The 18,604-nt window shown below is 33.3% G+C and overlaps 1 protein-coding gene across 10 annotated transcripts in view; it reads left to right on the top strand.

Moving 5' to 3' along the window:
• LOC124364418 (hemicentin-2-like) overlaps nucleotides 1-18,604 on the top strand; it is a 516,416-nt gene that overhangs the window by 421,460 nt on the left and 76,352 nt on the right. For all 10 annotated transcript variants that reach the window (XM_046819906.1, XM_046819907.1, XM_046819899.1 and 7 more), the window contains one exon: nucleotides 16,706-16,860. In XM_046819906.1, the coding sequence (XP_046675862.1) occupies nucleotides 16,706-16,860 (155 nt within the window). The remainder of the gene's footprint in view (nucleotides 1-16,705; nucleotides 16,861-18,604) is intronic.

Below are 18,604 nucleotides of genomic sequence, written 5' to 3'. Positions count from 1 at the left end.
ATTCTCTCGTCCTCCGTGACTGGCTAGGAACTTTTAAAAATAAATGTTGGTGTCAAATTATTTCGTTCTAACTAATTTTAAATAGCATAGAAGTGACAAAATGTCGTACACATCAAGCTATGGTGACTGAATAAGTTTTAAATAGTGCATTTATATGAATAAGCATAATGACTATGGTGCAAAAAACTACATTGTACCACAGGTTTTCTTCGATCTCTGAAAGTGATTTCACCTCAAAATGTTTAACCCGTAAACATTTAAAATCATAGTGTAGTAGTTTATTTTGTAGTGTGTTTATATTTGAGGAAGTGGCGCCTTTTTCGGGTGATGAAGGGTGTGATCTACAGCACTAACCCCCGGAATCGTTGGTAACTTTAACTCATATTTTTATTATTTAGTGCGCGATAAACTCCATGCACAAACCCTGGTCCTTATGGTGATAAGCTAAAATAGAAAACCCTTACACTACCAAAAATAACAAGTAGGACACTACTATGTGTAAACTTGTAGAAGATTCAATGAAAACAACGGAATGAATTCATATAATTTTGATATTAAAATAATAGTTATAGTAACCGTTTGATAATCGCTCGATAATCAAAGTACATGCATTGTCACTTTAAACTAAGATCCTATACAATATAATATAATGAAAAGTAATACTTAAATTACTTTTATATTTATATATTTATTTATATGCTTAATTATAATACAAGCATAAACTTTTATATTGAGAGCATTCTAGGGATCTAGAAGCATTGTATACTTATGTGTATAAGTCTTTTATGTCCAATACTTAAGTACTTATGTCTAAAACTTAGCTCGTGGAAAACACTCATGTCGTGTTCTAACAGAGGCCAGTGAAGAGCTTATTAGGTAAATCTAGTTATTATTGTTCATTTAATACTATTATATTTAATAATTATTATAAGGTATTTTAGCTGGAATCTATTTTAAAAGGTTTTACGTTACTTTTACTTTTATTTATAAATGTATTTTGTGTTTATTAGTTGTTATTTATATGTAATTATATGTTGAACCTAGTCCTTTATTGACGCTACGTTATTTTTTATCGTCACAGTATTAAATGAAAATAAATTTTTAGACAATATTTATTCTCAATGATATTAATGAAAGTTACCAATTACTGATTTAAAAAAAACCAAACTAACTGAAAAGGTTTTGTTTTAAGCCTAATATTTATTAACGTTTTCATTGCAATTTAATCTCAATTGAAACGGAAAATACGAATATATCATGCTCGTTCGAGCCGGTGGTTATTAAAACTTTATAGCGATATAAATATTTTATCCCGCCCTAGCCCGTACAATTAGCCGTACCAAAAGGGCAATTTCAGTGTTATACCCATAAACAAAGGCAATTACCTAGCCTGCAAGTGAACTGCCCCCTGCCCTTCATCATTGTTCGATGTTGCTCAGCGGCAGTGATAAACTTTTAATAGCGACTGTACCGGCGCAATTAAAGGGTAACAGCAAACAGCCACTCCAGCACAACAACTTGTTCTACACAGCTAGGAAACAGACACTCGAATGAAATTAGCGATTTCATTCCGGCGGAGAGGGAGAGGACCGGGAAAGCCAAGTTGTGAGTGGAGCGGGGCGCTCGCCGAGCCGAGTGCCGCTTTAACATATGAATGTGAGCGACCCCAGTGCATGAAAGGCTGCTCGTAATAATCGGATTTCCCTGTAGGAATTGTACCCCTTTCAACTAATTCTGATGTTCGACAACTCTGCGCGGGCTCGCGTGATTGTGTCGGGATTTCGGTGCAAACCCTCCCTCTCGCACACGGTGGCCATCGTGCCTCTCACGTCTGTGCCAGTTCTTCAACAGACGGTCGATTTCCTTTTCATTACTGATGCCTCTCCCTGGTTCCACAACCAGTGCCGTAACTCTCTTACCAACCTGTACATCCGTTACAATATGACATTCCATTCTCCATAACACAACTGGTGCTATAATTCTCTTACCAACCTGTACATCCGTTACGATATGACAATCCATTCTCCATAACACAACTAGTGCTATAATTCTCTTACCAACCTGTACATCCGTTACAATATGACAATCCATTCTCCATAACACAACTGGTCCCACAATTCAGCCTATGTAGAAATGAAGCTTCGTGTGAAATTGCACCATTTAAATTTCTCAAGTCAGTTCGCTTTCGAGATTTGTGTGGATCAACAAATAGATTTTATTTATCCAGCGCCTCAAGTGTTTCAGTAACGCTCAGCTAATAATGAACTAAGCAGTGTTTCAATACTAAACTAACAGTGTCATGTATTGAAATAATAATTTGATCTATTGGAAGTGTGATCTTTACTCACCATTATCATTATTTTGTTGGCTTGTGTATCAGAATTTGTGTGTGATATTTCATTAAAAATCCTTTGCTTCCTTACTAGTATACATAATACAAGTATTAAAAACTTAAATATTTTTACATTATGTATTACAAATAAAATAAATAATAGACCATTGAAGTATAACTGTTAACAAGCAATGATTACTGTTTAAAAATTAGTCACTTGGTAAAATCCTCTCATTCTGCAAGAGGTGTATTGTCCAATTAATTCTTCTTATTTGATAACATTTTCACAAATTAAATACCACCAAAAAGTGCGTAACTGATATTGCCTCACATCAGCCTCTTTTCCATCTGTTTTCCTCACCTATCTTGATTATAAAAATAGCTCTATGAATCAATAAATAAAATCACACCTATTACAACAGGAAATATTGCAATTCCACAGTATTATTTACTCGATGTCGATATCCACCATGGATGTCGGTACGTAGTTCACAGTGTAAACTCCATATGCGAGTTGTGATTTATTAATATTATTAAGCGCGGAACAACTGCAGTCTCGTTTAACTTTCGAAAGCTCCGACCCAAGCGAATCCGATTACGAGCTTACGGCGCTGCAGAGCCGATTTCACAACAGCGGCCGACATATATTTAATTGTAAAGAACAATAGAGCCCTCCAAACAGACCGAGTCTGATGTTCAGTTTCTTTTTGTTCCCCGTGATCGAACTCGCTGAACTCTTGTCGGATTACGCCCAACGTGCGCGGCAGCGTATTTCGATGAACACAGATTTGGGTCGAAAGCGGTTTAAGCGTTAATTAACATGTTCAGACCCGTGTGTGGGTTCAGATTTTGTTTTGTGTAATATGTTGGAGCGAAGCACTGAGAACCATGACGTATTAGTCCCAGTTTATTGAGTATGGTTGATTGAAATCAATTTTATTTCCCAAACGCATTTATAAATTTTTCTCTGAAAAAAAATCTGGTTTATTATGGTGTGCAGTATTTGAGTGTTTCATTATAATCTCTTAAATAATGACAACATATGTTTGTTACGGATTTATAGGAAGTTATACCATTATCTGGTTGAAGATGATAATTTGTAAACCTAACCTCGGGGTACATTTAAGTATTTAGAAATAAATGTTGTTCATAAATTTTGGGAAATACTCTTTAGATTCGAGCGTAGAATTAAAAGCCGAGATCAAAATTGATTACCAATATTCCAGTTCAGATATGGCGTCGAACCATGAACACAATATAAATGGATAGACTGCAGGAATGTCTGCATAAGAATGGAGCGCTCCTAAAAGATTTCAAATTTAAAAAAATAAATTTTACCTTAATAGCATTACACTTAGTTCCCTTAATTTGAATTATTGTTACCATCACTTGGCATAAATACTTTTAAAACCAATTTTGTTTATTATATGATTTTCAAAATTGTCCGTTTCTTTGGATTTCCTTATACATGTTTGTTACACAGGTAAACTTTGATTTCTTAATATTCAGTGGTTACAATTGTATTCATATTAAGAGGCAAATCCTTATTATTTTAACACACAGTCGGACTTTGAGGAATTAGTATTAGATTGATTAAGATTTAATAAAAGACTGAAATGAGCCTTCTGAAGGCGAGGCGTGGGGGCACCGACAGAAGCGGTTGTGTGTGATGTGTTCCTACGGAAACAATATTGAAGGCTGGCCAGGCCAGGTATTATGGTGCTATAACCGACGAGCCGGCCTCACCATTAACTGAAGTGCGACACTTGGGCCGCTCGTTCCCGCCACATTTATCGCAATGAAATGCTTTCCGCTGCAACCGACCCCGCTCTGTAACAGTTATTTGTTTCCTTTCTTTACGTGTGGCTTTGTTTGCAGAACACCTGATATGTCGTGGCGACTTTTTGCCAGCCCTTGTCAGTTTTTGTTTTGAAAAATACAAATGGGGACATCTCATTACCTATCTAACCTCACAATATTATATGTTGAGTTATACTAATTTTTTTATAATTTATTAAAATTTACCAGTCTCTGGCGAAACTACAGTACATCTGTGCTATACCTTTCCTCTTCGGGTTGACAACGCAGCGGCTCGCCCCGCCTGTTACATGTAACCTGTCTGGCACTGACTCCCACTATACGTTGAGGTGGATAATACTATTTATAGTAAACATAAATTCTTCAAGAAAATGGATATGTGTAATTAGAAATTGGATACTAATGAACCGTATACTGAATAATTTATTCTGAATAATACAGAAATGACTGCGATTAAAACTGTTAATTTGAGTGTTCTATCACATTCGTTTATTAAATTTTGTTTTTGAAGATGGAAGGGTTATGAAGGAAACAGGATTTTCCGGACATTTACCATCGATCATACAAAACTGATACAAAAAAAAAAATCAGTAACACTACGTTTCGAGATCTGCAATCTGATCTCTTCTTCAGTTAATAACTAACCTAACACAATTAATTAGAAACTAGGTTAAAATAAAGAAATAATGCCAGAGGGTTGGGACACGTGTAAGTCACGAATCACAATCACCATATTGTGTGGCAACTCATGTGCAGATCTTGAAACGTATTGTTAGTGATTTGTTGTATAACTGAATGATGGAAATGTCCGGAAAACTCATGTTTCCTTTATTTGAACACACTTATTTCATGGTAATATAAGGGTAGTAATACTGGAAAACGAATTATTAAAAATTTTACTTTGAGTAAACCTTGCCGTGGGTTGTTGTTTTTTGATAACATTCTAAACTAAACGCCATATACCTAAATTAAAATTAAAAGCTCTCGAACTGTAGGTCAATATAATTATTTATAAACTCCCAGCAATTCTGGATCACTATTTCATTTTTAAACTCCAATTTCGAAATTTTCCTGACCCTAAACAAAACCGGCCATTCATAATTCCAATGCTAACCCCGTGTCGAAGAAATAAATGTGCACATATAGTTAAACTGGGTTGTTAATACATGATTACTTCTTTCTTCGTAGGGAACGTGGTAGAACGGTCAATTTATTTTTATTGTAATAATCCTATGAAAACCTTAAATTCTAAACTGCAGCTTTCTAGCAATTTGTTTATATACTCATTGCACCAAGGCCTCCATGGGAGACAAGGCAGGAACCAGACACATTGGGCACTAATAAAGCAACGAAGGTCACGGCCTTCCCAACCATTGTCTCTCGCATGTACAGCGTGAGAAGGCTGCGAAGTGTATTACTTACGAACGCCTTGAACTCCTTAATGTCGTGTTCTCAGCTTCTGGTGTTCTTTTCCGAGTCTGTGAGATCATAGATGTAAGCCAAAATAAATAGTCTTTTGACGTTTCCAAAGCTATAAATCGAACTATTTACTAGAAGTGTTCACGAATAGTTTTCAATCGGTACATTTATTCTTGCGATCCTACTAGCTAGAGTAATTTACTTATAAAAATTGTAAACGCGTTTCCTTATCAGTTTAGAGTAAATTTTTACTTACTAAATTTTTTATATGTTTTGTCTCGCAGGAAAAAGTTCGGAATGGAACTTAAAGATTACGCTCCACACTTCACATCAATCACGGCTAACCAATTGATTTTCTTTTTAACTAATGAACTTCTTCATCCAAAGCAATGCATTATTTCAGAATTCAAGAAAATCGAAACTATTGGCTATAGTATCAGGACCAATAAATAAGTAAATTTATAAAGAGAAGACTATTACATTAGTCACATTATACCCTATGTTGTATTCGAATATTACATGAATTAATAATGAAATATTTTATTACCAATCGCTAAAAAAACCCCAATGTAACACAGTAAATATATATCGCTCTAACATTTATAGTGTTGTTGAATTGTTGCTCGCCAGAACTTTAATTATTTGAACACGTCCAAGGAAATAATGAAACCATTGTGAATATATCACATAGCAAGATATGCTTGAGGAATATTTCATCCAAAGGCTTTACATTTTTTATGAAACTTCCTTTCTACATAGATAAGAATGAGTTTTATGATGGTCTTTTTGGCGATATTTGGCTGAACGTCATTGAAGCGTACACTCAATAGGCTGACACAATTACCGTTTTTTTTTTCTGCCTAATGGATGTAAACATGTATTTCTGTATGCCTATATGTCTGCCTATCTATCCACAAGTTTAGATAATGAGAGAAGCTATAGGTTTGAAATTTTGCATGCAACCCAGCGTAGGCATCTCGACACCGGTTGTGGTGTACTACTTGTAAATATGTAAGCGATCATAAGTAACTGCAGGAGTAAAGATAATTATATTATTAACAAAGTAATAAAAATAATATACAATAGAAGCAGTTATTGATTATCAAGTAGGTGAATATATATTATATACTTTGTTGATACTGGAAAAAAACAATTTTAAATTAAATTTAGATTTAATAATAGACTAAATATAACAACAATATGTGTGATCCAAAGTTATATAAGTTATAAGTATATATTTACAATGAGGAACAGCAACAGAAAATAATATAAAATACTGTAAATGGTTATGTTGTTGAGACTATACGAACGACAAACTATTAATTTAAAATAATGAAAGCAATAATGAAACTCATGGTGTAGGAAATTCTTAGTTGGCTGTTCAAAGATAAATAGACGATGTGCCGTTTAGCCAACGAAATAAGTTCACTTGATCTTTTAAAAGGGTTTATAAACTATTTTTGCATTAAATTGAAACTGGTAAATGTTAACCTTTTTTCAATTGCTACTAATTTAATTGCCCTACTATCATGCAAACTTTTCTGAGTGGAGGTTGTCTTTCGGATCTGATCGAATTTGAAACTTCTACTCGGTGATATTTCTAGATATATAGAAATATACCAGTTCAAATATTAGGTCAACCTAAATAAAACATCTTATTTTTTATCGTATGTTGTGTAAACGAAGATTAGAAAAACTGTGTTGGATATAAAACAACACAGTTCATATAGGTGAACAGACAAATGCCCTTGAAGTGGCCGCCGCCGTGAAGCGTAATGGCTCGGTTGACCCGGACACACGTTCCCATGGGATAACCTGGTGACGTGGGAGTTGTCCCGTGGGAGACAGATGCCTTTGAACCGCCACGTAAACTTCTGGATGATTCACTCCAGTTCACTGTTGGGTGCTCATTTCCTCATTCGTATATCGCAAATAAAAGTACTATATTTATGTTTATACAAGCTTTCATACTTGCGCCCACGAACGCACAGCTTTTACATGTGTGTGTGTGTGTCTGTAATATATATAAAATTATTCTCTTCGGGTGTGTAAATGCAGAAATGCTCTATTATAACAATTATTGGACTTCTTGGTATATAATTTCCTTTAATATTTCGGCTTTACCGTTTTAAAAAAGGTATAATAAAAAATAGCACAGCAAACTATGTTATTTTTTTATATATATATATTTATTTTTATATATATCTATATATATATATCAAGAGTTACATTTATAAAAATGTTGTTTCAAAAAGAAGAATTTATAGAAACTATATTCTCTATGCAGAAAAAAATATTAACTAGTAGAAAATAGTCATTAAGTAAATGAATAGCTCTGGGCTACGGATTCAAACATGAAGTTTCCAACTGCTATACCTCAGCATTTTTTTACTTACCTCCAAGCGAAATTCCTATTTAGTTTAGTTTATAAAAAAACGAAATGATCTCTTCATTATTTGCCAGTGTTTACGTACTGGTAATATCATTTCATAGTAATATGTTATTGTAAATATTGTTTATACATATTTTCCCTGATATAATTTAAAGTAAATAATAAAGTTAAATAATCTTCTTCGGCAACTGTCATATTTATATGAAGGGGTATATTTAAATATTGTAATACCAATTTTTAATGCTTTACGTGTCGGTTACACAATTGAATAATGAATAAATGAATAAATGAATAAATGAATAAATGAATAAATGAATAAATGAATAAAATGAATAAATGAATAAATGAATAAATGAAATAAATGAATAAATGAATAAATGAATAAATGAATTTATTTCCAATTAGTAACAACAATATAAAAATACATATACATTGTTTGGAAATTAACTGGCCACTGTATCAAGTTATGTGACCAGTTTTGAAAGAAAAAAAATATTTTAGAAACATATAAAATAAAATGAGTCTAGCATGTACTTAAAAAAAAAAAAAAAACAATCGCCACCTCTGCAGTGTTTACATATCTAAAATTAAATTTTATGGAAGTATACAAAATAAAACTTAAACTTTACAAACATAATTCCTTTAGACGTGTATTATAAAACAAACAGGAGAAGCAAAAAAGAAAAAAACAAATAAGAAAAAAACAAAACCAGCAAATTATTTCATATTACATTAACGTTAAGATAACCTATGTCTTGTTGCATTGAAAGCCAAGTAATTGATTTTTTTACAAAAAGTTTTTAAATTAGCTGCATTTTTTTATATCAAGTGGAAGAAAATTAAAATATTTTCGGACCTAAATAAGTAATTGAATGTTAAAAATGGTTTTGTTCACTTTTGGTAGTCTGTAATTTCTGTTATGTGCGAATCTTGTTGCGTAATATAAATTATTTGGTACCTAAGTTACCACTTCTGACAAAAAACAATCTTAATACTTTAAAAATGAATAGATGCTGAATAGGCAAAATCTTTAATTGGCTATAAAGAGGAAAAGAGCTTTCTCTCTTTGCCTTCTTTAAAAATTATCCTTAAGAAATAGTTTTGTGTTGTTTCTTAATCTGTTTATTAAAAAGTTATAAGTTCCACCCCAACACAATATGCCATACTGTAATCTGGAATTAATTAGTGCAAAATAAAGAGATCTTAAACAATTCACTGCTACAAACAATTTCTTAAAAAATAAAACTTTCTAATAGTAGATGTAATTTTCTTATGTAGAATGGAAATATGTTCTTCAAAAGTAAATTTTTTATCCAATGTAATTCCTAAATATTTGAAGGTGTTTTACTTTTTCTAATGGTTGGCAATTACAAAAGAATCATGTTTGCAAGATGCAGAATGGAATTTTACAGGAACTGGCAATTCAAAATTTTGAAAACTGAAAATTTAAAAATTTAGATTTGTTTACATTAACTTGCATTTTTGTTTATGAGGCACCATTTACGTAATAAAAATAGGTCACTATTTATTTGTTCGCTAATAGTTATTTCATTCTCATGTGAGTAAAAAATGGCTATATCATCCGCAAAAAGCTGTAATTTTCCCGTTAAAATTCAATGTTTAACAAATCATTTATAAATATTAAAAAATAAGACAGCAGATATCACCGATCCCTGCGGAAAACCCCAGATTCAACCATTCTAGTTGAGCTGAAGGTATTTTGAATCTTTACTTGTTGTTTTCTATTTGTAATGAGAGTCCCTAAACCAACTCCAAGCAATACCTCTAATTCCTGCATATTTCTAAACTTGTTTAATAGAATTTCGTGGTCAACCAAATCAAATGCTTTCTTGAAATCTATAAAAAGTCCTGTACACATTTAATCTGGGAATTCAAACTGCTATAAATGTTTTCTGTTATGTAAGTTAAAGCGTCTTCTGTAGATTTTCCTTTTACGAAACCAAATTGTCGTTTACTAAAAAAAATTCAAATTGTCTAAATATTTTAGCAGTCTTTTGACCATTATTTTTTTCAAAGAGCTTAGAGAAAACAGAAAGCAAACTAATGGGTCTTATAATTGTCCAATTGAAAAGAATTATTTTTCTTTAAAATTGGAACAACTGAACTTAACTTCAACATTTCAGGGAAAATGCCCGTGCTAAAACTAATGTTGATTAAATAAACCAGTATTGGAGCGATTTCATCTATAATGAATTTTAACAACTCAACACTAATCTTATCAAAACCTGTTGATTTTTTATTCTTTAAATTTTTTCACTGCATGTATTATTTTCATTTAGATCAGTTGGTTCTATAAAAAATGATTGCAGATACGAACGGGACAAGTGGAAGAGTAACTGTGGGAACTGTACAAGGTCGGTCAGACTGGACAGAGATAAGGTATTTGTTTATCTCGTCTGCGATGACGCTTGGTTCTGCCGTGAATGTTCCGTCTGGGCAATTCAATGCGCTCTACATTTTTTGTTGGAGGTCACTCCTGTCAGACTATTAATTACTTTCCACTGTTGTGATACATTTCCACTGCAACTTTCAATTTTTCTTGCATAAAATTTATTTTTTTGTGAAGGAAACCTGAGTGCTTAGGTCTGAACAAAAAATTTGTTAAAGTAATTTTTTAAAACGTTGTCATAAGGTCTTCTTTTACAAATTTTGAATAGTTTTTCTTTCTCTTTTTGAATTTATTCAAAATTTGTTGATTAATCCATGGACTCAAAGACTTAGCCTTTTTTAAAAGGTAGGAGTACGCACTCCTATCATATGAATACTCAGTTTGTTTAAAAAATTCTTACGTGATTTTCTTAATTCCATCATAGTTACACATAAGAATAATGTAAAAAATGTTCTTTAATTCTCGGTAAAAACCGCATGGAGTAATATTCAGCATCATCGAACTCGATGTTCCACTTTATACCATTCCTGCAATTACCCGAGATTTCGAAGACAATTTCCTGCTAAAAAACAGGAAGTTGTGGGCATATTTTTTGAAATGACATTCTTAACTCTACTCAAATAAGTGATAGTCACTGACAGATATTGTAACCTTCTGATCCATTTAACATTTAAATTTAAATTTTTGACTCTGAGTTCGGAGATTAAAATCTTTTTTATAGGTACGGTACCTGTGAAATAACTCAAATTTCTCTCCAATAATCTATGATTTTATGTTGAATAGTGTTATTAATTACATTAAGAACTAAACGAGTTTAGCTGAGTGTTCAAGGGATTCTATAATCGAAGTCCTGCGCTTTTCAGTTAAAGTACATATGATTCAATAAATGGTAGGGGGTTATGTAACTTTGGAACAATTAGGTCTGTGTTAGGTACACATTATTACAGTGTTCATGGTAAAGAGTTTCAGATGGTAAACGAATTTTGTATGACTTTATTTCAAGCCGTACGCGCTTAATTCCACTTCTGGTTCGAATTAATGGTCTCTCGGATGCCAAGGTTAGGATTAGGTTTGCCTTGATCTAGAAACAATAAATCAAATATATGTATTTCTGATATGTGTCTGGTTAAACCCGTTGTTACCTATTATAGAATATAAATTAGAAAAGAATCTTGATGCAACATTTCAAGTCTACAAGTCAGTTTGTTCTCTAGATATCGTACGGACAGACATAATAGAAATTTTGCCAGACCCAATGAGTGCTTCGATATCGGTCAGCCAATAAGTAAGTAAAGTTATAAAGTAAAGATAAAGTAAAATTAGGTCTGTCGTGTTGTGAACTTATGCAAATTGTTTAATACTCAATTATAGGTTTTTGTTGCACATTGAGTTAATATACACTTTTGCAGTGAATAATAATGTTCGTCAACTGTCATAGACCAAACATTGGCGGTAATGAAATTTAGCAAAAGACCATTATAATTCGAGTATTATTTTACGTGGTGATTATAATTAGCCTTTTTTAAAGTGCCTAAAATATTGAAAAAAGCTATTATTAGTAATTACTTCACGACTACAACGCGCACAAAAATAGACCAATAGTACTCTGTGCGTCTGAATCCCAAGCTCTGTACCTCGCACCCATCACGGTTCCCAGATTTACGTACTGTATATGACAAATTACTTACTTGTCTAAACTGCAATAAACAAACATCATCAGTTGTAACCGTAAACAAATCACATAGATTTTTTTCCGTTTGATTTCGTCCATATGGTTTACAAATATGTAAATCAAGCAGAAAGTATGTGCAGTAGCCACGACAAAGCGGTCATAGCCGGTGGTCAACAGCGATATGGCAACACTGTCTCCAATGTCATAGGACTATTTTCGCACGGTTGTTCGCCTGGCTGTATGGGTAGTCCGCGCTCCCCACTTCCCCCCTCACTGTGCGACGTTGCCACATTATCATATCAGCTGATTCTCAGTATGGGGCGACTCAACGACGACGTCTCCCTTCGGTCCAGTTGTTTACATAATTTTTTTTCTTCAGCGTTAGATTATTCTGCATGTTTTTATTTTACTATTATGTTTTGCTCATGTACTGTGTCGTAGTGTTATCAAATATTAATTGAAATCGTGAAGGTAAAGGATTCAGGACGGTAGATACGAAGTAAAGATCAGCAATAACGATCGCTCGGTTATTAAATTCGATCGATTATCCCATCATTAGTTCTTATTCCTGTAAAGCTGGCAACCGCGCGCCACAACCGAGGCTTTGCATTGATATGCCTCGTATTATAGAACACGTAGTTTTGTTTTAATAAAATATGTCACCTGGCTCATCACTTACTCTGATGTTGTTTCGTTCAATTTTGAACAGATGTTCACATTCGCTACTACTGTTCATCATCCATTTTTTATGTGTATTTTCTTCTCCAGTGTAGATAATACACAATTTGGTTTTTTTACAATTAAAGTCATGACGAATTTTTATTGAATCTGGAAATATAAACTCATTATGAAAAATGCTCTTAATAATCGTAAATTCACACTCCTCCCTCATAAGGAGCCTAAGAAGGCTCTTATAGGGCCTTTTCTTAGTGCCTTTTATTTGAAAGAAATTTTTGACGTACAAGAAAACACTCGCTCTGTTAAGCATCTTCTCTGAAAAGTAATGGAGACGCAAGATGCAGGAAAGGTCCAATATACGCCCGAGACCGACTTGACCCAGGCAAAGGGTCCCGCAATATCCCCAGGAGAGAGTCCCACGGGATCTGCACACCTTTGATCTGATATAAACTTACGGTTGATTCAGTTCGCCAGTCAAATACCGCAGCGAGTTTATGTTTGTCTTACCCACTCTAGCAGATTGTGCCGGCGATACAGGCGGCATTCCGCTGCGCCGCCCAACTCTAGCGCTGTTACTAACTTCTCTGTTAGCAAACTACAGCCCGCCCACTACTCGCTACTTGAATTACTATTTTCCCACTCAATACTGATGTTAGTTTACTTTGACTTTGAGTTGAGTAGTATCGTTTCCCGAGGCTAAGTTTGATATCCTACCAACACGGTTCACGATTAAGCACATATCATATGTAAATTATAGTTTTCCTATGTTTCTGTTAATGGCTCCTATTTTATGGTAGTTGATTTCTTATTCAATCACATCCGTTCGCACCCATGTACGGTAAATTGTAATTTTTCAAGAGTAACATCATTGCACTTTTTATAGACATTTTATCTCTTTTCTTTCTGTTACAGCACAAAATTGTATTTGAACAATATTTTTTATTGATTAGGTTTTAAACTCGCTTTTTATATTTTCTGTCAATGGGTACTTAAGTTGTTATCTCATATGGAGTTCTCTCATTAGTGTCGAAATGTCATTTTATGCTAAATATATATTTTAGTATTATCATTATTATAGCCATTTTACAGTTTTAAAAATCTGTTGACTCAAGTTATAAACAATTTTTCGAACACGTCACATTAACAATGTGAATTCTTTCCATGAAAGTGGAGTTGATACATAAGGAAATAAGGTTTCTGATATGTACAGTTAGTGATGATATAGTAACACTTATATACTTGAAAGTATATTTATGGTCATAATGTAGGTTTCTTTACATTTGACTTAACGATCCATTAAGTAAAACTGATAAAAAACTATATTGTTTGTACATAAAAGATATATTTTTTGTCATATCAGTTGGATTTTTTATTATTCCCTTATACATATTGTAGTAGCTATAAAGTCATGTCATAACTTGGGATGACGTTTTTTTTTTTAATTTGTTCACCCGCTTGATTTCTATCAAAGTAGATGAACGTACGTCGGGGATGTTATGTTTTTATGAAGTTAAAGCCAATTGCTATTACATACATTAAAAAAAAAAATAACTAAAAAAATATTAAGAGATTTAATTATTACTTTATATAAAAACACTGTACTTTGTTTTGTAATCTCCATGAACAATGTTAGTGGTTACTAGAGCTCCGTTCCATAAATAACCAATCTCCGTACACTAAATCCTATCCAATCCCAAAGCCATCAGCAGTTCCGTAACTGAGATGAGTAATCATTTTCTAATGTTGGTAGTCCCCCCCCACAAGTTCTACGGAACACACTCATCATCTGCTCCTACTAGTTCATGGGTGACATTGTCTCACAACACTATCGTATTGATCAGAGTACAAAACTTTTTGTATTGGTAGCAATATGAAAAGATCAAGTAGACTGTACAATTTCATGTCGTTCTAACTCCGATATTCGTAGCACCCTGGTTCTTTTTAATACTGTTTACAACCATTTGAAGCGTTTACTTATAAAGTACGTGACCACAAAAATGTAGGAATGCTGTATTTTAAACTAAACCAAATTGAAATTATTATTTAAATAATAATGTTTTTGACGTAAAGTTTCCGTTAAATGGTATAAAGAACAAAGTTTATACTTAGATATATCGCATTACAACTACAATTCTTTCTTACTCTATTTTAAAGATATGATCACATTACTTAAACTGATGTGTACGGTTTCTTACTAATAATCGTACTTTCTGATGCAATTTTAAACGCAGTTCTTATACTCAGGTATAGGGGTTAAAAACAAAATTATTTTCTGATGCAATATTGCACATGTGATTACGTTAGTCAGTAACGTATACTTATGTACACTGCATTTTACTAACAAACGTTCTATCTGATGTCACTTTAAGCAAATGATCTATTTACTCAGTAATGTATACTTAAGTATACTGCTTGTTACCAATAAACTTACATTTTGATGCCAATTTAAACTCGTGATTACGTTTCCTAGTAACTTATACTGAAGTTCACTGCATGTTACTAACAAACGTACTTTCTAACGTGTCTTTAAAAGACAGTATCGTGATACTTGGTTACGTATGCTCAAGTATACATATATCTAGCAATGACCTAACTTACTTTTTCTTAGTTTTTTTTACCACCAGATATAGTTATTTAACTTTTATTCCATGATATATCTAGTTTATGCTGTTCCGAGCTGCAATGTCTATCGAATAGCACTGTATCCACGGCCTCAAGGCAACGTAGAATTGGTATATAACACACACACACACACACACACACACACACACACACACACACACACACACACACACACACACACACACACACACACACACACACACACACACACACACACACACACACACACACACACACACACACACACACACACACACACACACACACACACACACACACACACACACACACACACACACACACTGCTGAAAAGTCCCGGGACGGTCTAATAACTTTTGAACTAATTACAATATAAGAACCAAAATTTACATCAAGCTTTTGCTCATATAAAACTATTATTTTATGTATTTCACCATGATATCCTGCTTATGGGGGACGTCCCGCTAGGGTTGGTGAAAATTCTTAAATAGAAACATAGGTCGAGTCGTACATCAAATTAAATCTCTTTTAATTAGAAACATTTTGGCGAAAATCTGACGTAAAACAGTTGACGCATTACAAAATGGCGGACACTCAAAGATTATAAAATACAGAATTTTTCAAATGCAAACATTCTGGTTGTTAGAGAAAACTGAGACACTTAATCTTTTATTTTACTTCAAATCACTTACCAAAACAGTTATAACAAATGTTCAAAGTGTTTGCCTTCAGTTTGCTGACAATATCCCAATCGATTGTATAATTAGTTCAAAAGTTATTAGACCGTCCCGTGACTTTTCAGCACCCCTGTATATACCAAGTACGGAGAATATAAGTTATCGGTGATCGTATTCATCATATTTGTGCTGAACTGAGAAAAGCAAAGTAGAAGAAGAGTGTAAATGAATCTTCCATGGTCTGCCCGTCTGTCTGTCTGTATGTCTGCCCGAACGATATCTAGAGAACGAACTTAAAATTCTGTATAACGCTTCGTTTCCATAAAGTCGACATTGTGTACCATGATGGTGTATGTAATCTGTGCGATTTTGATAAGCGTTAGTGAACATTTCTGCACTTGTCTTTAAAGTAACCATGATGTTAACGGACGAGTACAATCATATGACATTTTAATTTGTGACATAGTAGCACGTTTAATCTAATGAAATGAGCTATAGACTTCAAACTTTGCATTCAACCTCGGCGAAGCTAGTGACGTGACACGCGTTGTGGTCTACGATATTTGTGCTGCGCCACCTACAATATTCTCCTAACAATACAGTATCCCAGAGAATGAAGTGGGTGTGTAAATGAAAGACCGTTCCGAATAATGTAAGTTACAATGAATTAACCGCATTATTGAATTAACCATGATTATTTGTGCAGGGCCGAACTACAGTACACGCCCAACAGCACGGTGTCACACTTACGGGTCAAGGAGCTTGAAGTGGCCGACGAAGCGGTATACAAGTGTGAAATCACATATCTGGAGGTCCGGGAGGGCTGCCAAGTCGTCCAGTTCATCAACCTCATCACCCTCAGTGAGTAATGTATATTATAAATATTTAATACATAGCATACTGTTACATTTCAAGAACTTTCTTATAGCCAGTTTATTTTAATTAATTTAAAGCAATACTATAAATTGAGCGGATTCTTGGTACATCTTCTACCATATCAATCGATGTAGTAATTTTAGTATTTTGGTAATTTAATACAGCAATTGGTATTAACAGCTTGCTGTCCTTCTCGAACAATTTTTGCTGAAATTCGAAACAAACATATATCTTTTTTTTAAGAAGTTCGTTAATTAACACGTTTTTCAATAGGAATTTCCAAAAAACACAGTTTAAAGTTTTTATGCTACGTGGTTTTTTGCAGGATATTTCAAGAAATAAATGAATTAAGTTATTATAAATTTTGCGTGCGATTCAATCGGAGACTTTTACTCGATACTTAGTGTGGCGTATTTCTACGTATTTTAATAATATGATAGTGTATGACGTCAATAGCGCAAATTTGTTGGGATTCAGAAGGCCAATAATCAATTACGTAGGTATGATTGAGCGTGTGATTACACTTAAAAAATCAAGCTAATGTATGATTAATCCGCTGTTTGCTGGATTTGTTAGTAGATGTATTACCACAAATAAGTTGCTTCACGTTGCAAGTAATAATATTGTAAAATATATAATTATAATGATTTAAAGAATCATTTTAAGAACATTTTTAGAATGGTCTCCTAAAAATGTTATAAATACTTAGTTTTTCAATCATGTTACCATTAGTTTTCTTTCAAACTTGTGCACGCTTTTAAAACTTGCCAAGGTAATTTCCAGTCGTGTCCAGGCCAAAGTAATATGTCCGCCAGCAAAACTTCCATTTCTAAACTTTACACTTTAGAACAAGTTCCACCCTTTGACCTCTGGTTGGAACAGTTTCTGATGACATCTCTGAATAACTTAAGTTGTTCTGGAGCTAGAGCTCTTTAATCTCGATATTTAAGATGTTTCAGATTTCAACGTTTGTTGAATTAAATACTTGTTTCTCTAATAACGTTTGAATAAATAATTGGTGTCGCTTTGAATTTGGTCTTTGTTACGTGGGGTAATTATATTGTTTCAATACTTATTTCTGTTAAGATTTCAATACATTACTTTTAAGCAGGAAAAATCATGTGCTACAGTACTAGTAGTGTGGGTTTAATATCACGGTTTACACCATGTTATGATTTACACTCACTTACTGAAATACATTTAAAACCTTTACCTTTGTGGTTACTTATTTTTTTTTCGTTTTTCTGCAAATTGACAAATTTTATCTGTGTAATAGAATATTTTTCTGTAAGGAGGTGTCTGAGTAGTCATGTCAGTTGCGTTATTACGCTTTCACATTCATTGGTCTGTTAAGTAAAATTTTTACAAAATTTGTTTTTATGCATAAGTAATGGATATATTATTGTATTTTTTTATGAAATCCGATCGATCCAAATACAAGTTGCAGATACGCTCAAAAACATGTTACTTCTTGTACGAGCAACTTGCCTGTTTTCTTTTTGGTTTTAACAACTTAAGATTTTTAAGCAATGCCTGGGTTTATTCACTATATGAACTTCTTAATGCAAAATTTCATAAAAGTCAAACACATTGTTTGTGTAAGTATTTATCTTAGTTCAAACTAACTTTTACCCAAGTTATTATTGCGTCTGTTTTATTTGCGAAGTGCCTATCCGGTACTATTGAAAATCACTACTATGTCTTTACCTTACGTTCTTCAATACAATAG

This window comes from Homalodisca vitripennis, chromosome 6 (assembly GCF_021130785.1).
Source record: "Homalodisca vitripennis isolate AUS2020 chromosome 6, UT_GWSS_2.1, whole genome shotgun sequence".
Classification (NCBI taxonomy): Eukaryota; Metazoa; Arthropoda; class Insecta; order Hemiptera; family Cicadellidae; genus Homalodisca; species Homalodisca vitripennis.
The sequence above is the reverse complement of the archived record's forward strand: the minus strand, read 5'-3'. Positions and strand labels throughout refer to the sequence as shown.